This window comes from Rhinopithecus bieti, unplaced genomic scaffold, assembly GCF_001698545.2.
Source record: "Rhinopithecus bieti isolate Rb0 unplaced genomic scaffold, ASM169854v2 scaffold_15336, whole genome shotgun sequence".
NCBI lineage: Eukaryota > Metazoa > Chordata > Mammalia > Primates > Cercopithecidae > Rhinopithecus > Rhinopithecus bieti.
This window is the reverse complement of record NW_016808678.1, coordinates 619,524-640,349: the sequence shown is the minus strand read 5'-3', so window position 1 is coordinate 640,349 and position 20,826 is coordinate 619,524. Positions and strand designations below refer to the sequence as shown.

The 20,826-nt window shown below is 42.4% G+C and overlaps 1 protein-coding gene and 1 long non-coding RNA gene across 2 annotated transcripts in view; one reads left to right on the top strand and one right to left on the bottom strand.

The window, feature by feature from the left end:
• LOC108538756 (uncharacterized) overlaps positions 1-5,731 on the bottom strand; it is an 18,521-nt gene extending 12,790 nt beyond the window's left edge. Inside the window, exon 1 of the long non-coding RNA XR_001888182.1 lies at positions 5,682-5,731. This is a non-coding gene — a long non-coding RNA (uncharacterized LOC108538756). The remainder of the gene's footprint in view (positions 1-5,681) is intronic.
• On the top strand, positions 5,641-20,826 carry SDE2 (spliceosome associated SDE2). Its single transcript, XM_017887031.1, has 7 exons — positions 5,641-5,942; positions 9,735-9,852; positions 11,855-11,966; positions 12,299-12,468; positions 13,535-13,655; positions 17,228-17,720; positions 20,081-20,826. Exons 1-7 carry the CDS (start codon positions 5,742-5,744, stop codon positions 20,300-20,302), a joined length of 1,437 nt encoding a protein of 478 aa, XP_017742520.1. The 5' UTR covers positions 5,641-5,741; the 3' UTR covers positions 20,303-20,826.

Sequence of the window (20,826 nt, the reverse complement as noted above, 5' to 3'; positions counted from 1 at the left end):
GTGATCCACCTGCCTCGGCCTCCCAAAGTGCTGGGATTACAGGCGTGAGCCACGGTGCCCGGCCAGCCCCTGACTTTTTAATTGATAGAGCACAACACCTTCTATTTTAGAAGTCTCAAAGAAGGCTGAGCACGGTGGCTCACGCCTGTAATCCCAGCACTTTGGGAGGCCGAGGCAGGTGGATTGTCTGAGGTCGGGAGTTTGAGACCAGCCTGGCCAACATGGTAAACCCCATCTTTACTGAAAATACAAAAATTAGCCAGGTGTGGTGGCACACGTCTGTAATCCCAGCTATTTGGGAGACTAAGGCAGGAGAATCACTTGAACTTGGGAGGCTGAGCTTGCAGTAAGTTGAGATAGCACCACTGCACTCCAGCCTGGGTGACAGAGCTAGACTCTATCTCAAAAAGAAAAGAAAAGAAAAGAAAAGAAAAGAAAAGAAAAGAAAAGAAAAGAAAAGAAAAGAAAAGAAAAGAAAAGAAATCTCAAAGGATTCACAATTTGGAAGTCTGGCCACATCCTGTGGTAGATAGGTAAATTCTACCAATAGTCATAGTCATAACTCGTCAACCATTCAGAAACAAATGTGTAAAATAGTCAGATGAGCTTCCTGAGTTCACACAGCAAAACATCCGGGGAATAAGAGGCATTTGACTTTTAGTCAGTCCCTATTTTCAAAATAACCTTTCCTCTTTGGTTGCACAGCTAAATTTAAATAAAGTAATGAAAGATATTTATTTATTTGAGACAGAGTCTCGTTCTGTTGCCCAGGCTGGAGCGTAGTGGTGCAATCTCGGCTCACTGCAACCTCTGCCTCCCGGGTTCAAGCGATTCTTGTGCCTCAACCTCCCAAGTAGCTGGGACTACAGGCATGCACCTCCATGCCTGGCTAATTTTTGTACTTTTAGTAGAGAGGGGTTTCGCCATGTTGGCCAGGCTCGAACTCTTGACCTTAAGTGATCTGCCCACCTCAGCCTCCCAAAGTGCTGAGATTACAGACGTGAGCCACCGTGCCCAGCCAAAAGTTATTTATTTATAATATACTCAGTTAGTGGATATGATGATTAATTTTACGTCAACTTGCTTGGGCCATCAGGTGCCCAGATGTTTGTTCTAACATGATTCTGGGTGTTCCTGTGGGGTGTTTTTGGATGAGGTTAACATTTGAATCAGTAGACTGACTAAGGCAGGTTGCCTCCCCTAATGTAGGTGGACCTCATCCAATCAGTTGAAGGCCTGAATAGAACAAAATGGTTGACACTTCCCCCAGTAAAGGAGAACTCCTCCTACCTGACTCCTTTTGAACTGAGACATCAGCTTTTTCCTGCCTTTGGACTTGAGGACTTAACCTAAAACATACTCTTTCTTAATTTTCCAGTCTGCTGGCCTTCTTGTGGGAACTACACCATTAGCTCTCCTGGGTCTCCAACTTGCAAACTCACCCCGCAGATCTTGGGACTTGTCAGCCTCCATAATCATGTGAGCCAATTCCTTATTCTCTATGTATTTATTGATCTATCTGTCTATTCATCCATCCATTCATCCTATTGGTTCTGTTTATCTGGAAAACCCTAACAGACTGACATTACACTAATGTTAACTAATTAAACTACCCCCAAAGACCTATCACTTCTCCAGCAAGAAAATCCCCTTTTGAAATGCTTGGCTATACAGAATTCAAGCAGGATCATGGATTTTTATTGACCAGAGAGAAATCAAGTTCAATGTTGAAAAAAATTCTAGTATTGAGATACTAAATTTCTGGAAGATAGGCACTATGCTAGTTTTGCTTTATAGTTTTAGTACAGTGAATAATATAGAAATTATTTTTTTAATGAAACAACATTGTTTGATGGTGATGATAAGAGTAATGATAACCAGTAGGACTTCATAAGTTAGTGTTGTCATGATGATGCAAACAAGGTAATATCTAGAGCAACTGGGAGTGATAGAATTTATTGGCAGAAGTCCACTCTGAAGGACAGTCCTTTTGTCTTGCTGATACTACAAAGAGGTGGGCTTCTGTACTCAGCACTGACTGTGAGGCCAGCTTTTTATCTCTGCTCTGCACCTCTACCCTAGTGTTCTTTTCTGCCCTCTCATGCTCCTTTCCAGTGTCAGTGCTGAACACAACCCTTCTCTGCCTCTCAACTCCACCTCACCATTGTCCTGTTTTCTTCCATCCAATAAGGAAGGAGGGCGGAGCTGTGCCTTCCCTGGCAGCCAGCATCTTGGGGCTTGCTTCAGGCTCCACCTCCCACACTATCCACCACCTGCTGTGGACTACACAGCTCTCATCCAGATGCTGTTTTTCCATCCTAGGAGCTGACCTCATTGTCCCTGGGGCTGGAGCCATCTATAAGGCGACACTTGCCAATTTGGGAGTTTATGGCAGTTTTATGTTTCTGGCACAGGAGTCAGCCTGTCCCATTGTCTTTTGTCATAAATAAGGTATTAGCAACCACCTTTCCTCTCTGCGCACAAACATGGCTGAAAACACAGAAGTGCGACTTGTATGTCACACATGGATATAGATTCACTAGTTTAGGAGTGTGGCTGCTGTCTATGGAAATTGCCAGCATACAGTTCTGCTTCCTGTTCTTGCAGACCAGCATGACATTTGGCTCAACTGAGCCCCTGTCATGGGTTGCCACACAAACATTGTCTGATGCTGTCATTTCCTGGCAGTGAACAATTATTCCACATTGCCTCAAGATGCCCTCACAGTGTCCCTCTCACAGCAGCAGAACCAGTCCTCAAAAGGCAAATGTGTGGCCAGAGCATTCTTCTGGAGAACATAGGCAGGAAGAAAGCCAGTGTGGTTTACTGGAAACCACACCAAATATAGTCCTAAGAGCATGGCCACACTATGTAGACAATAGAGGAACTGGCCCCTCTGCCACTCACCATTTAGTTGTTACAACCAGACACGTGCCTTCCTGTGCCTTCCCCACCTGACATCACGAGGTGGGAAAGGTAGCAGCAGTTGGCTCTTTTCCACTATCACTGACCAGCCTCGCCACATAGCACTGTCAACTGGACGCTACCACACACCCTTAGCAACCCAGCTAATAGCTGTCTTTCCAGATTTGGTTTTTTCACTGATGTGCACTGTGTTCTTGGCCATAGCCCTAACTTTACATGCTTTAATTTCTCCATTCTTTAAAGGAATTTAATAGCAATCCAAGTTAAATTCTGCATCCTTAGAACAGATTGTGTCACATTAGTGCAAAATATACTTCATCATATGTACATTGAGGATAATTAACTACCTTAGTAATCCATCAAGTATCCAACTAATATTTACTTAATGTCTACTCTGTACATGTAATGGTACTACAGGCCCATTTTGAAGTTTTAACAACAAATTATATATATTGCTTGGAAATTTGTGTCTTTAAAAAGCTAATATCAATAGTTATTTCATATTTTAAATGACAAACACCTATTCAATACTTGGGACTCTTTAATAGGAATTTAAATGCAACAGAGGGATAAAAAGTGAAAAATTCCATTCAGATATCAGGTTTTATGAGGACTATATATAATGTTAGTAATAAATGATGTGGAGTTTCCTTACTGGAAAGTACTACTTATGCCAGGCACAGCAGGCCACGCCTGTAATCCCAGCACTTCGGGAGGGTGAGGCGGGAAGATCTCTTGAGCCCAAGAGTTCAAGACTAGCCTGGGCAACTTAGCGAAAAACCTGTCTCTACAAAAAATTTAAAAATTAGTCAGGTGTGGTGGCATGCGCCTGTAGTTCCAACTACTCTGGAGGCTCTGGCGGATCACTTGAGCCCAGGAGCTCAAGGCTGTGTGTGCTATGATTGTGCCACTACACTCCAGCCCAGGTGGTAGAGCGAGGGTCTCAAAAGAGAAAGAAAAAGAAGACTAATCATAATCATTCCTTACAAGACACAAAGCATTATCCTGACACAGAAATGTTATGGAAACCCAAACTGATATTTACACAGTTACTTGTAGGATCTCAGACCTTTGAAATAGTCATTAAAAAAATTATTTATTTATTTGAAATAGTCATTTTTGATCCCCAGAAGGAAGAAATCACAAATAAAAAAAAGAAGCATCTTAAGGCTCAGATCTGTAGATTGCTTTTTCAGGAACCCAGAGGACAGACAGCTGGGGAGGAAACTGCAGAGGAACTTGAGGTTTCTGGAGTGTGGATGGCTTACAAGTACCTGGCGACACCTTCACGCCCCAGGGTTGCTGTGGCACCACTTTTCCAAAATACTGCTTCCTAGGTACAATGTATCTTTTTATTTTTTTTGGTGAAAGGAGTCTTGCTCTGTCGCCCAGGCTGGAGTGCAGTGGCGCAATCTCAGCTCACTGCAACCTCTGCCTCCCGGGTTCAAGCGATTCCCCTGCCTCAGCCTCCTGAATAGCTGGGATTACAGGCGCACGCCACCACGCCCGGTTAATTATTGTATTTTTAGTAGAGATGGGGTGCCAACATGTTGGTCAGGCTGGTCTCGAACTCCTGACCTCGAGATCTGCCCGCCTCAGGCTCACAAAGTGCTGGATTACAGGCATGAGCCACCACGCCTGGCGGGTACAATCTATCTTTATTTCTATTTTTTTGGTAATTTTTCTTTATCTACTGACATCCCCATGGAGGCCCTTTCTCTCCCCAACTTTCCCTCGTGTGTGAAATAAAGACCACTGAATCTATTAACTTCCCAGGCCTTGAAATTCCATTTTCGCACACACTGCCACCTCTAAACGATTTCTGAATTTTTTGTTGTTACCCCCTCAGCTAGGAGTTTCATTTGCCAAGCATTTTAACAGCAGAGAAGGCAATTCTGTGGGCCGATGGATTTGCGTTTAGGAGGCACAGATATCTCCTAATAACCTTCCTATCTTCACACTGGTGGCTTTTGAATTGTTCAGGGTTTTAGAAATACCATAATCTCAGCCTATTAAATATTAACGGACTCCCTCAGATTCCCTGAGCCTTAAAGTTACGTTATGCAAATCTGTCCGAGTGTGTTTCCATGGTGCAGAATAAAAGTTATGGTAGAGTTTTTTGAAGCAGCATGACTATAAACGTCACTCCTGTCACTGCCTTTCACAAGAGCCCACTTGCGGTGAAATATTTTGAAAACAGAGCTTAAGTGGAGATAACGCAGAGCACAAACAGGCGGAAATAAGAATAAACCGTGCGTGGCAGGCAGAAACCCGGAGGTTGGCTGTTTCTGGAGGGGAAGAGAACGCTCTGTAAACCTGGAGGAGAAACCACGCGGGCCACTGTTTGGGGGCCTCCCGGGGTCGTTTCCCTGGCCCCCTCGGGTTGGGGGGGCTCCTCCAGGCCAAGGAAGCGGCCCCCTAAAACCGCTTCCGGGACTGCAGCTTCTCTCCCCACACTCCCAAGGAGCAGAGCTTTCTTGGGCCACAATTCTCCGCGACCCAAAAATAACTACACAGATGGGAGGAAAAAGGCCAAAGCCTACAGCACAGGGCGGTGCTTAGTTACAGCCTTATCACTTATGGCCAGGAAGCTCGAAACCTAACCCAGCGCCAGCCTTTTATAGCCGGTCCCTCGAGCCCCGCCCTAACAACTTCTCCTGACAACGCCTCGCCCAGTGCTCTGCTGCCTTATCGGCCTCCGCCAGGCCTTTCCTGTTCCCCTCCCCCAGCCCGCGCCGCCCGGCCGTCCGACTCACTTGACCAGCCCCAGGGGAGGGGAGGAGCGAATGGAAGCGTGAGGGGCGGGGCGCTGGGAGATGCTCGCGTCATCAAGATGCGCCGGGCGAGTTACGGCGCCTGGTGTCTCAGGGAGGCTAGAGGTTCGGGGAGTTGGTGATATGGCGGAAGGCGCTGGGCTGGTATGGATTCGCGGTCCCGGCTTCGGGTGCAAGGCGGTGCGGTGTGCCTCGGCTCGGTGCACCGTCCGTGATTTTATCCACCGGCACTGCCAAGATCAGGTGAGGATTTTGGTTCCTGTTAGGAAGGAGAAAGAGGCAGACAGTTGGCAGCGCTGGGTGCGGAGTAGGTCTGTCCGGAGGAGGGAGGCGGGGTACCTCTATTCTCTGGGGTTTTCACTTCTTGAGGCTGAGAGTTCCTCAGTGTTAAGGTGCTTCGAACTGTTACAGAGAGCTTCCTTTACTTTTCTTTTGTGGTGGTGGTTTTGTCTCCCCACCAAGAGGGAGAAAAAAACTGTTAGAGGCACTTAGTCCGGCTCATAGTTACAAATACTTTGTTTCTCTTTCTTTATCCGTAAAAATAACGGTCTTCTGGCAGTTGGGCAGGCTGATTTTTAAGGCTACAGTCTTCACCTTCTTACTGTGGTTATGTGACGTGTATTTTGTTCAGTCATCACACAGCCTTGTGAAGCCCCAGCCTAGAGAAATATGTCATATCCGAACCCAGGCCAAAGGATGATTGGGGAAGAAAATTGATTCTTCTGGTCACTCGTTGCGACCAAGCATTCACACGTGTGTCCTGTTGAGAGCCTGGGTTCTTAGGGCCTGTTATGTAGAAGTGTTGAGTAATCGTTTGATGGTCTTATTTGTCCATGCACATTTGTGAAAGCCTACCAGGGACTTCCCAAGTTACACGTGAGCTTTTACTTAACTCTCAAGTAAGTAAGCTTTTACCAGCAATAAGATATTAAACCTATCCGGTTGTCAAAAGAATTTAGTGGTTTCCCTGAATCTAATTTTAATGTTGGCACTTGATCTAGAACTCTGTTCTTCTTTCCGCACCTCATCCATGCTTTCCTCGGCTATTTCCTCTGCTTACTATTTATAAGCTTAACAAATGTTAACACTGCAGTCTAAACCAGATTTTTAAGAGACTTGGATCGATTCCGTGAAGAAGCAATGTGTGTTTGCAAATAATACGGTTTTTCACTTTCCATGTTTTCCTTCCTGCTCTGTAATCCAGTCTAAAAACTGTAAGCACAACTGTTCTTGACCATGAAAATAATTGCATTCTAATTCCTTTGAAAATAATTCTTATCTCATGAGTACAGTTTTCTTTTCTCTCCGCCCAACCCCCCCCCCACCGGCGGATTTTCACTCCTGTTGCCCAAGCTGGGTGCAATGGCGCCATTCTCGGCACTGCAACCTCCGACCTCCTGAGTTCAAGCGATTCTCCTGCCTCAGCCTCCCAAGTAGCTGGGATTAAGTGCGCCAGCCACCATGCCTGGCTAATTTTTGTATTTTTAGTAGAGACGGGAGTTTCACCACGCTGGCCAGGTCTTGAACTCCTGACCTCGGGTGATCCTCCCACCTCAGCCTCCCAAAGTGCTGGGATTACAGGCTTGAGCCTCTCTTTCGGGCCTATGAGTACAGTTTTCAAACTTGCTGACAATTGATCCAAAGTGAAACCAGAAAAAATAGGATCTTAATCATGAGGTATGTTGGAAATAATTATTTTTAAATCGGAAGCAAGAAATAATAGGCCAGGTGCGGTGGCTCACGCCTGTAATCCCAACACTTAGGGAGGTTGAGGCAGGCAGATCACCTGAGGTCAGAGGTTCGAGGCCAGCTTGGCCAACATGGTGAAACCCCATCTCTCCTAAAAATACACAAAAATTAGCTAGGCATGGCGGCAGACGCCTGTAATCCCAGCTACTCGGGAGGCTGAAGCAGGAGAATCGTTTGAACCTGAGAGGTGGAGGTTGCAGTGAGCCGAGACTGAGCCATTGCACTCCAAACTGGGTGACAGAGCAAGACTCCGTCTCAAAAAAAAAGAAATATAAATGAGTGGATTCAGTCAGAAACTTAAGAAACATGACCATAGCAAATATGAATAGAAACACAAAAGAGTATTTGATGAGATACTGGAACAAATAAGAATAGCTCAAGTTCACACCTATGTTTTTAAAAACAAAACTAGTCTGACACATGATGAAGATAGTGTTAACTCCCACTGAGAAAATAAAAATCTGCCCTGCTTTTCATCAGGCTGGGATAACAGACACAAATACAGCCAGCTGCAAAATTTGTGTTTGTTTTGTGTCCCCACACTACACCGATGTACAGCTACAGAGTATAGGAAATGGTGATATGTCATAATGTCATAACGACCCCCATGAAGGTCTGCTACTTTCTTATTCACTGAGAAACCTCCGTCTTGAAAACCAAATAATATCTAAGGAATTTTGCTGTTTGAAGTTCTCTCAATAAGAGTGAACCCTCCCACTCTTGCCCTGTAGAGAAGCATTCTTGATTTCCAACCCAGGACAGAGCATCCCATTAAGGGTTTCTGGACACAACTTTCCACATTTATCTTAAATTTGTAGTTTCCAAGGAAAGAGGAGCCTTCACAATCCGGAGCTGATGTTGATGTTTTTATATACAGTCCTGTTTTATTTTGAACGTGTTTAAATACTGCTTGATGTCAATTTCACCTCAACTCCACCCTAGCCCCAAATCTTGTAATGACACTCCTTTCTTTGTGTTGGTGAGATACCCATGACTCCTGGTGTGCAGTTCCCCTCGTTGCAGTGAATAAATAAGTTTGACAGGTTTATCTCTGATAGCGGTAGGCTGATTGTGCTAAAACACACATGGTAATTTGTGTTTGAAGCACTTTACAATGCACAAATGGTTAAAAACAGTTAAATTGAGTCTAAATGTTGTATCCTTTTTTCTGCTTGTGACTTCATTGACAAGAATCTTACGTAGAAAATGCAATTCTGTTGATCAGTTGTTTTGTTTAATAAGCCATTCTGTTTGGAAATGAAGTGTACATAATTTCCTTGGTGTATACTTTCTGCCTTCATATTAATATCTTTTAAAATACCCTACCCATTAGACATACAAAAGGCTTCTAATGTGTAAACATTAAATAGATACAAAATGTATTACCCATCTTATTAAATGTTTACAACAGTTAAGGTATACAGTATTTTAAAGACAAGAATAGTCCTTCATGTTACCTCATTGCAAATAGCCTGAGCTGAGCTCCCATGCTCTTCCCTCCCGCCATTATATTTGCCTAGGAGAACCCCAGATAACATAAATCCAACTCTCCACCTGTTCTGCCCTGGCTGGGCAGTGACTGTGGTAGAGAACTATAATCACATAGCTCAGTCTCCATACATCCACCAGCCTGGTGCTGGTTGGTAATTCTGTATTTCCTTGGTCCAGAGTGGGCTTTTACTGGGTTACAGGACTGCTGAGAGTATTGATTCATGTAGGCTTTGGGGCAGCGCCACAGAATCTGGGGCTGCCCATCATCTTCAACAACTTTGCTCATTTTGCTCATTTTCATGTTTTATGTCTCCCATGGTGTACTTATATTGATTTATTAAAAACCATACTCTTGACTCGTTCCTTCTCTACTTCTTATTCCTCCTACCTGCACTTTTTAGGATTGAGGACTACTTTTGATGTTCAATTTAGTTTTACCTGTTTAAGAAAGTCAGAAAATGGTACCTCCACAGTTATTTAATCTGAGTCCTGCTTAGTCTTCTACCTTGACTTAGATTACGTATCAAAGAAGAAGAAGCAGTTTTTGTTTTGACCGAAAAGACTGAAGTTTCTTCTATATGTGATAATTAGGTAATATTGGGAAAAATTTATACCCAAAATGCATCATGTGAAATGACTTTTTTTCTCCCAGTAGTTTACATTTTCAGTTCAACAAATATTAATTGAACACCCACTATTGTAACCAGAGTAATAAAAAGACAGCTAGGTCCCGCCTTGTAACAAACTTAGATTATTATCTCATAAAAGGCATTAAAAAACCAAATTTGTCTCTAGGATGTTCCAGTGGAAAACTTCTTTGTGAAATGCAATGGAGCACTCATTAACAGCAGTGACACAGTGCAGCATGGAGCTGTTTATAGTTTGGAACCCAGACTTTGTGGTGGAAAAGGAGGTAGGACATGAACATTGACTACTTAATTGTAGCACATTTGCAGTCTTTATTTATTTTTATTTATTTATTTTTATATTCTGCTGCTGACATTTGCTGTCTTTAGCCATGGTATTAAATTAACAAACTTCTTAGTCTCTTTAGTATGCCAATATTGTTTTGCCTTATGAATTCTTTTATTTACTTAACCTGATTTTGGACATTTTCTCTTTTATTCTTTTGTTTTCTTTCTCTCTCTCTCTTTCTTTTCTTTTCTTTTTTTTTTTTTTTTTTTTTTTTTTGAGATACCATCTCGTTCTGTCACCCAGGCTGGAGTACAGTGGTGTGATCATGGCTCACTGCAGCCTTGACCTCCTGAACTCAAGCAATACTCCCACCTCAGTTTCCCTGGTAGCTGGGACTACAGGCACACGCCACCATGCCTAGCTAAGTTTTGTGTTTTTTGTAGAGATGGAGTTTCACTATGTTGCTCAGGCTGTCTTTTATTTTTGTCGAGGAAGAAATATTGTATGATACTATTCCCACTTTCTTCAGCTGGATAGCTCTTAGGGAACCCAGGCCCTAAAACTTTGGGGAAAATTAGATGAAGAGAGATGGCCATTATTCTGTTCAATTTGCTGAATAAATAGTTTTGTTTTCTAAATCTCCTTCCATTTTAATCAGAATTTTCTCTCATTATTATAGTTCCAAAGGAAGTCTAAAGTTACCTTAGGAAACACAATTGTTTACAAGTTGAGGCAGATTGAGGTTTTGTTTGTATTAACACAACTACTAAGAAAGAAAATGACAAAGAGCGAAAACAATATAAACAGTTCTTGGTGTTCTCCTTAATGTAGTAACATGTGATCCCTAAGCTTTCTCAAAATCTACAGTGATTTGGTTTGGTTTTCAGAGAGCTGACATCTCAGACTGTATCCACCTGTTTGAAATCGTGTCATTAAGAATGAAGCATGGGCTGGGCATGGCGGCTCACGCCTGTAATCCCAGCACTTTGGGAGGCCAAGGTGGGTGGATCACCTGGGTCAGGAGTTCGAGACCGGACTGGCCAACATGGCGAAACCTCGTCTCTACTAGAGATATAAAGATTAGCCAGGTGTGGTGGTACCCGCCTGTAATCTCAGCTACTTGGGAGGCTAAGGCACAAGAATCACTTGAACCTGGGAGGTGGAGGCTGCAGTGAGCCGAGATTGTGCCACTGCACTGCAGCCTGGGCGACACAGTGAGACTCTGTCTCAAAAAAAAAATAATGAAGCATGTGGCCAGGTGTGGTGGCTCACAACTATAATCCCAACACTTTGAGAGTCCAAGGTGGGAGGACTGTTTGAACCCAGGAGTTTGAGACTAGCCTGGGTAAGATGGTGAAACCGTGGTGTCTACAAAAAAAAAAAAAAAGCTAGCTGCGTCGGCACATGCCTGTAATCCTAGCAACTTGGGAGGCTGTGGTAAGAAGATCCATTGACAATGCCCAGGAGTTCAAGGCTGCGGTGAGCTTTGATTGCATCAAGCCATTGCACCCTAGCCTGGGTGACAGAGCAAGGCCCCATCTCTTAGGGGGAAAAAAAATGAGTGAATGAAGCATGTCGTATCAGCCAGTGAGAGCTTAAAATTGCCTTTCCTTCTAAACTCATTGAAAATCTCACTATATACTTTTAAGTCCTTAATCTAAGAATCTTGGTATATCTGTCATTGGGTAAAGCTTTTTAAGTATTCTAGCTGTACAGGTATTATACCTGTGTGCAAATAACTAACACAAGGATAAAAAATTAGATTTGGGAAGGCTAGGTATTTTATCTCAGAACTATAAAATGAAAGGTGAAAGGCATGAGGTTCTTTTACTTTCACCGCCTGAATTAGAACCTTGATGTTCATCTTTTCTGAAAGAAAAAAAAAATAAAAGAAAGTAGAGATCATTGTTAATCTTGTGATGTAGATTGTTTTCACAAATTCTGCTTTTATTCATCCTTGAACACATTTTAACCTGCTTTCTCCAAATACATCTGTTCAGGTTTTGGATCTATGCTCCGAGCACTTGGTGCTCAGATTGAGAAGACAACCAATCGAGAAGCTTGTCGGGATCTCAGTGGAAGGAGACTACGTGATGTCAATCATGAAAAAGCGTAGGATGCCCACCTTTTTTTGTTTTTTTTTTGAAGAGAGACATATACTTTCCTATCAGTAGTGATTATACATATGCCATGCATATTGGAAATGGAAACTTAAAATATTTACATCTGAATTTATTATCAGATTTAACATTTTCCATAATTTAATAATTATCTTTGGGATTTAGTTAAGATCAGTACCATATGCTAGTAGTAAGCATGGCACACCTTTCTAAGAGAATTATCACAGTATGAACAAGTGCATTAATTCATGAGGGACATTTTATATATAAAAGTGTGTATGTAATATATCCATTCAGTTACATCTCTTCCTCCCTCATCCCCAGAATGGCTGAATGGGTAAAACAACAAGCCGAGCGAGAGGCTGAAAAGGAGCAGAAGCGGCTGGAGCGACTGCAGCGGAAGCTTGTAGAACCCAAGCACTGCTTCACCAACCCTGACTACCAGCAGCAGTGCCATGAGATGGCTGAGCGTCTGGAGGATTCCGTCCTCAAAGGTGAGAATGAGGATTCCTTAATGTGTTCAGCTGGCACCCCTGAAGCCAGCTGTTCAGACTGCTCTACACTACACACAAAGAGCAGTTCTTAAGCTTTTTTTAGGTTACAGATGTCTTGAGAATCTGATGAAAACCTTGGAACTTTTATCCTCAAAAATGAACACAGTATATTTTTAAAAAAAAGAACACATACACAACATTTGGCATTTTTTTTTCCCCCGAGATGGAGTCTTGCTCTGTCACCCAGAGCTGTAGTGCAATGACACGATCTCGGCTCACTGCAACATCCGCCTCCCGGGTTCAAGCAATTCTCCTGTGTCAGCCTCCGGAGTAGCTGGGATTACAGGTGTGCGCCACCACGTCTGGTTAATTTTCATATTTTTAGTACAGACAGGGTTTCACCATGTTGGCCAGGCTGGTCTCAAACTCCTGACCTTGTGATCTGCCCGCCTTGGCCTCCCAAAGTGCTGGGATTACAAGCGTGAGCTACTGTGCCCAGCAAACATTTGGCATATTTAACCCCTGAATTCCATGGGGTCATGGGCCCCAGGTAAGAACATTTTTGTTTGTGTTTAGAGATAAGCTAAGTCTTCAGAAGATGTCTAGACCTCAAAGAATTTCCTGCCGGTTTTAGGTCAGTTTTTAATGCGAATGATTATCATTAACTTTTGTTTTTAGCATCCAAAACATTATGGCAGGCTTAGTATGGGAACAATTGAATAAGAAACAATCTTTTCCATCAAAAAGGTCATGACATAACAGGAAAAAGACAAGTGTATGCAAATAACTAACACAGGAATAAATAATTAGGTTTGGCGAGGGCTAAGTATGAACTTGTCAGTCTCAAAAGTTCTAAATTGTGCAATGGTGCCTTAAAAATCTGCTCCTAGACTAGAATGTTTATTAAATCTGTGTAAATTTGGAATTAACTGTATAAAATGTTGGTATCTTAAGAAATTTAAATCTAGAACTGTAGATAGCAGCTCTTTTTGCAATCCATGTTATTTATAATTTCTTTAAACTCAGTCCCTATAGTAGAAACTGAGTTGTTTAAATTTCTGGTTAGGTATGCAGGCTGCCTCCAGCAAGATGGTTTCAGCAGAAATCAGTGAGAATCGGAAACGGCAATGGCCTACCAAATCTAAAACAGACAGAGGAGCCAGTGCGGGAAAGAGGAGATGCTTCTGGTAAGTGTTTCACTTTCATTCCCAACTGATCTTTGAGGACTGATATGAGACATTTTCTCATGTTTATCTGGCATAAACACATTTTTGTGTAATGTTTGGTGGGAGCTCAGAAAATTTCCAGAGTGCTTCGGGCTTTAGGTTTCAGTGATTGTCACATTGTACATACTGCGGTAATGGTTTCTGCTGTGAATGCCATTAATTGAATTTTTAAAGGATGAATTTTTTCCTTACACTGAAACATAAAAATAGCTTTATATTTGAATTACTTTTTTGGTGTTGAGGGGGTGTAACTTTTAGAAATTCTAGGTGGAAATCAAGCTGTACTTTCCAGCTGGTTGTTTTCTGTGTTTTTTTGCGGTCATTGAGGTCTGGTCACTTTGCCAGACTTCTCTTCACCACTTTCGCACTTGAGGGTAAAAAGCACAGCAGTACTTTTTCTTGTCCATTCTTCTGATAGTTCTCTTGTCCCTCTAGTTGGTCGTCTTTGTTGCCAGTGACTTCCCTTGGGCCAAGTTCTTGAAAATAAGTTTATCCCCTTTGGGGATAAACAGATAATTGTTAATCAAAGATCATATAACACTGTGAGTTCAGCATACAATGTTTGTTCTTTCTGAAATGGGAATTAAATGTTCCTGAGAGAAAGGGTGGTGACACTACCTGTGGTTTGTATTTTTTTAAATGAGGTTTACTGAGGTATAATTTATATATAGCAAAATTCACCCTTTTTGGTTGATTGGTTCTATGACTTTTGAAAAATGTATGCTATGTAGTCACGTAACCACCACCACAATCTAGATAGTATTTTAATGACCTGAAATAGTTCCCACGTGCCCTTTTGTAGTTAAGTCCCTTTTCCCACCTCCAGACCCTGGCAACCATTGGTCACCAGTGTGATATTTGTTACTATGGTTTAGTCTTTCCTAGGATGTCATATAGCCTTTTTTTTTTTTTTTTTTTTTTGAGACAGAGTCTCGCTCTGTCGCCCAGGCTGGAGTGCAGTGACCGCATCTCAGTTCACTGCAAGCTCCGCCTCCCGGGTTTACGCCATTCTCCTGCCTCAGCCTCTGGAGTAGCTGGGACTACAGGCACCCGCCACCTCACCCGGCTAGTTTTTTTTGTATTTTTTAGTAGAGACAGGGTTTCACCGTCTTAGCCAGGATGGTCTCGATCTCATGACCTCGTGATCCGCCCGTCTCGGCCTCCCAAAGTGCTGGGATTACAGGCTTGAGCCACTGCGCCCGGCCTCAAATAGCCTTTAGTGTCTGGCTTTTCTCACTTAATATAAAGCTTTTGAGATTCATCCATGGTAGTGTATGTATCAGTAGTTCATTCTTTTTTATTACTCAGTATCATTGCATGGTATGAACGTACCACAGTTTGTTTATCCAGTCTCCATTTGGTAGACATTTGGGTAATTTCTGGGTTTGAGTAATTATTAATAAAGCATTGGTTTTTTTTTTTTTTTTTTTTTTTTGAGACAGGTTCTCACTCTGTTGCTGAGGTTGGAGTGCAGTGGCACGATCTCGGCTCACTGAAGCCTTGACCTCCCAGGCTTAAGCTGTCCTCCCATCTCAGCCTCCTGAGTAGCTGGGGATAGGGCAAATACCACCACACCCAGCTGATGTTTTTGTATTTTTTTGTGAAGACAGGGTTTTGGCATGTTGGCCCAGGCTGGTCTCAAACTCCTGACTTCAGGTGACCCTCCCGCCTCAACCTCGCAAAGTGCTGGGATTATAGGCGTGAGCCACCACTTCTGGCCCACGCATAGGATTTATAAATTGTGTGTGTGTGTGTGTGTGTGTGTGTGTATTTTAATATTTATTATTGGGCAACACCTCTATAAAATAGAATAATTGTTCCTAGGATTTTCTTTATTTTTTTTCACCAATCAAGTCAAGGAGCAGCACCAAATAATTTTCTTCTTTCCTTCTTTTTTGTTTTGAGACAGAATCTTGCGGCCGGGCGTGGTGGCTCAAGCCTGTAATCCCAGCACTTTTGGAGGCCGAGACGGGCACTTGCGATCACGGGAGGTCAGGAGATCGAGACCATTCCTGGCTAACACGAGCTGAAACCCTGCGTCTCTACTAAAAATACAAAAACTAGCCGGCGAGCGGTGGGCCGGCTGCCTGCTAGTCCCAGCTACTCGGCGAGGCTAGGAGGCAGGACGAATGGCGCTGACCTGGGAGGCGGGCAGCTTGCAGCTGACTGAGATCTGGCCACTGCGACCTCCAGGCCTGGGGTGACAGAGCGAGACTCCGGTCTCAAAAAAAAAAAAAAAAAAAGAGGACAGAATCTTGCTCTGTCACCCAGGACTTGGGAGTGGCAATGGCATGATCTCGGCTTACTGCAACCTCCGGCTCCCAGGTTTCAAGCAATTCTCTGGCCTCAGTCTCCTGGGAGCTAGCTGCGGACTTACAGCCATGCACCACCACATCTGCGCTAAATTTTTTGCTATTTTAGTAGAGGGACGGTGTTTCACTCAATGGTTGCCAGGGGCTAGCTTTGAACTCCTAACCTCAAGTGATCCACCCACCTCAGCCTCCCAAAGTGCTGGGATTTTACAGGCATGATCCCATCACACCTGGCTGGCATTTTCTTTAGTAACTATTTATGTATATTATCTATTATTATATATTTATTATTATTATTATTATTATTATTAATTATTTTTGAGACAGAGTCTCACTGTGTGGCCCAGGCTGGAGTGCAGTGGCGTGATCACGGCTCACTGCAACCTCTGCCTCCTGGGTTTAAGTGATTCCCCTGCCTCAGCCTCCCCAGTAATTGGGACTACAGGCACTGCCACCAGGCCCAGCTAATTTTTGTATTTTTAGTAGAGACGAGATTTCACCATATTGGCCAGGCTGGTCTTGAACTCCTGACCTTGTGATCCACCCGCCTTGGCCTCCCAAAGTGCTGGGATTACAGGCGTGAGCCACCACGCCCGGCCAACTATTATTTTATCTAATTTCCAACTGTCGAAGTTAATGTAATACGGCAAAAAAAAACTTTAAGCAACATCAATTTTGCTTTTAGAGATTCAGAACTTTAGAAAGGAGATTCTCTTGGATCTTTGGGACAGTTGGTTCCAGTCTCATTGAAATTTTTTCCTTCTGTTTATAAGCTCTGGAATATGTTTTTCCTAAATGTACCTGTTCTTCATCTCAAGCTAGCAGAGACAGATTCTGTTTCCTGAACAAACTGTAACTCTTTGCTTTATTTATTTATTTTTGAGATGGAGTCTCACTCTGTCACCCAGGCTGGAGTACAATGGCACGATCTCAGCTCACTGCAACCTCTGCCTCCCGGGTTCAGGTGATTCTCCCACCTCAGCCTCCTGAATAGCTGGGATTATAGGCGCGTGCCACCACACCCGGCAAATTTTTGTGTTTTTAGTAGAGATGGGGTTTCACTGTGTTGGCTAGTCTGGTCTCAAACTCCTGACCTTGTGATCTGCCTGCCTTGGTCTCCCAAAGTCCTGGGATTACAGGCCTGAGCCACTGCGCCCAGCCAACTCTTTAATTCACATAGAAGCTACAAATGCTGTTAAACCTTTCTGTTGCTTCTGACAGGTTGGGCATGGAGGGACTAGAGACTGCAGAAGGGTCCAGCTCTGAGAGCTCAGATGATGACAGTGAAGAAGCACCAAGCACTTCAGGATTGGGTTTCCATGCTCCAAAAATTGGCAGTGATGGTGTCGAGATGGTAGCCAAATTTCCCAGTAGTTCTCAGAGGGCGAGAGTAGTGAATACAGACCGTGGATCACCGGAACAACTGCAGATCCCGGTGACTGACTCTGGGAGGCATATTTCAGAAGACTTATGTGCTGGGCTGGGGGAGTCCAAAGAGCATATGGAAAGCGGGATGGTTACAGAAACAGAAGAGACCCAGGAGAAGAAGGCAGAGAGTAAAGAACCCATAGAAGAGGAACCCACTGGGGCTGGACTGAATAAGGATAAAGAGACAAAAGAAAGGACTGATGGGGAAAGAGTTGCCGAGGTAGCACCTGAAGAAAGGGAAAACGTTGCCTTTGTCAAACTGCAGGAAAGCCAGCTAGGAGACACAGTAAGTATGTTTTGGGGTTGATATCTAGAGCTAAATCAATTTAATCTCCACAATAAGTCATTAAAATGGAAATATGCTTCTCCTCCTCAGCTGCTTAGTGAAAGGCTTGTTTGATTTTAAGAAGTACGGATTATGGTGAAGCTTGCCTTGTTCCCCAAAAGACTCTTTTTAAGCTCTGGCATTTATAGTATGTTGCCACTAGGTGGTGTCCTTGATTCCATAGTGTATCAATTGTAAGATGCATGTTTTCCACATTTTAGCATGTCTAAGATGTGTATAACATATTATAGCTTAATTGGTATTGTTTATTCTTAGTAATACATGAACAAGAGTATATTACGATCGATGGCATTTTAGATTTGATGAAATGTGCTCATTTTCCTGTCACTAAATTGCTACTCAGCTTTTCTAATGTGAGGATAGTTTGAACAATAGTTTCAGCTGCATGTGAAGACCTCTTCTATAGAAGAGGAATCTCTCCTTTTAAATTTATCATTAAATCTTAAGTACCCACAGTCAGCCTTTTAAAAAAGGCATCTTCAGCCAGGTGTGATGGCTCATGCCTGTAATCCCAGCACTTTGGGAGGCCGAGGCAGGCAGATCACTTGAGGTCAGGAGCTTGAGGCCAGCCTGGCCAGCATGGTGAAACCCTGCCTCTATTAAAAATACAACAACAACAAAAAGTAGCCAGGCATAGTGGTGCATGCCTGTAATCCCAGCTACTCAGGAGGCTGAGGCACGAGAATCGCTTGTGCTCTGGGAGGCAGAGGTTGCAGTGAAATAATGAGATTGTACCACTGTACTCCAGCCTGCGCGACAGAGTGAGACTCCATCTCAAAAAATAATAGTAAAATAAAGCATTTTCATTTCATTCTCTCAAAAGTTGGTTTTCACTGTCTACAATGGACTGGCTTCCGGCAAAATCCCTAATGTTCTTTGATCTAATGGTTTGCTTTTTAGAATAGGTGAAACCTAAACTACTTAATTTCCTTCGATAAACACAAAACCTACCATTCATTTAGCCAGCACCTTCCCCTACCCCAGTAAGTAAAATGCATAAATTGCCCTTTCTGGTGAGAATATTGGAATTTTTTTATGCTAAGGGCCTTACAGTCTCTGGAGTTGTAAGCATGTAATATTTATGTTACGTGTATGCATTAGATAAGAGCTTTATCCGGACTGAAGTCTTAGAAAAATAAAAACGGAATCATAGGATAAAACCTGATATTTTTCAATGTTAGCCATGGAGTTTTGTTCTTGATGTTGTAGTAATAGCTGCTGTATTCCTAACAACCAGGTGTGATTATTTAAACACACATAAGTGGTATTTTAGAATTTGGTCACAAATAAGCCAAGGTTAACTCCCAGAAATCTAACAAAATAGCTTTTTTAAGAAAACAAAGATCAACTAGAAAGATAGAGTTTGTCTCCAGAGCTCTTTAATATTTTAAAACTGTGAGAGAAAGTTATTCTTTGAATGTAGTTTTTAAAAATCATCCAAAGATGAACATTTTCATTCTTTTCAAGGTATCATTAGCAATATTTAATTTTGTCTTTTTTTTTTTTTAAGACAGAGTCTTACTCTGTTGCTCAGGCTGGAGTGCAGTGGTGTGATTTCTGCTCCACCTCCCAGGTTCAAGTGATTCTCCTGTCTTAGTCTCCAGAGTAGCTGAGACTACAGGCATGCGCCACCACACCTGGCTAATTTTTGCATTTTTAGTAGAGATGGGGTTTTACCATGTTGACCAAGCTGGTTTCGGATTCCTAACTTCCAGTGTTCCACCTGCCTCCGTCTCCCAAAGGGCTGGGATTACAGGCTAATTTTGTCTTAAAGTCTATAAAGGCACTTGGTGAGTAGAACAGTTGCGAGTCTATTGAACAGCATTTGAGTTTGTTATATAAGGGGGAGCTCTGACGGTTGGTCTTAATTACTCAATTAGAACAGAAAGCATTAAGATTATGGAATTAGTAGATTCAGAAGCTTGGGATTCTCATTAAGCTTTTAGGAGTGCCTACTCTTTTCTGTGGGAATAGTGTGGGGATAGGCTGGCTATATTTTACTGTTTAGATTTTACTAGAAAATCAGAAAAGAAAGCAATATTAAAATCTGTTTGGGAATGCTATACTTCTGTTACTGTTCTGAATGCTTTTTTCTAAATGTATAGATGAAAAATTAGTTTTTATGTGTATTGAGAATACTTGTGGAATAACATGTGGAGGGATGATTAAAATTCAGTTGCAGGATGTGGCAAATTAAATGAAAAAGTCTCAAGAAATAAAAAGTACTCTACAGTTAAAAAATTTTGAGTCTTTATTCAGAGGAAGAAGCCTGTTTTAAATACTTTATTTTTTTCCCCCAGGTTATTGATAAGGAAACTATAGATTTATTGGCATTCAGCTCTGTTGCAGAACTGGAGTTGCTGGGTTTGGAGAAGCTCAAATGTGAACTGATAGCCCTTGGACTGAAATGTGGGGGCACTCTGCAGGAGCGGGCAGCAAGACTCTTCTCTGTCAGAGGACTAGCAAAGGAGCAAATTGACCCGGCTTTATTTGCCAAGCCTTTGAAAGGGAAGAAAAAATGAGTGTCATCAGAGCTGATTCCTATTGCTTTATAGTGTCTACCATTTATAACCTGCATAATGTGGACTCTTGACCAGTATTCCTGTTGATATTAAAAGCTAACTTTTTAGTAACCCAATTCTAACTATCCCCTTTTTCCTTGTTAGATCTGTAGAGTTAACGTCTGAAACCATCTGGGCCTTAAATTTTCTTTGTCTAGTTTTCTGTAATGTACTTAATAAATATAGGGCTATTCACATTTTTTGGTTTGATCTTGTGTCATTTAGGTAATGAATCTATCCAAGGAATCTATCCTTTTGACCCAGGTTATCAAATTTGTAGATATAAGTTTATTTATAATGGTCCCTTGTTACCCATTTAATGTCTGTAGGGGCTGTGTTGATAATTTCCTTTTCATTATGATACTGGTAATTTCTGTTCTCACTTTCCTAATCAGGTTGGGTAGGGGTTTATCAGTTTTATTAATCTGACTTGTTTCTTATTTTTTATTATTTTTTATTTTTTTGAGACAGAGTCTTGCTCTGTC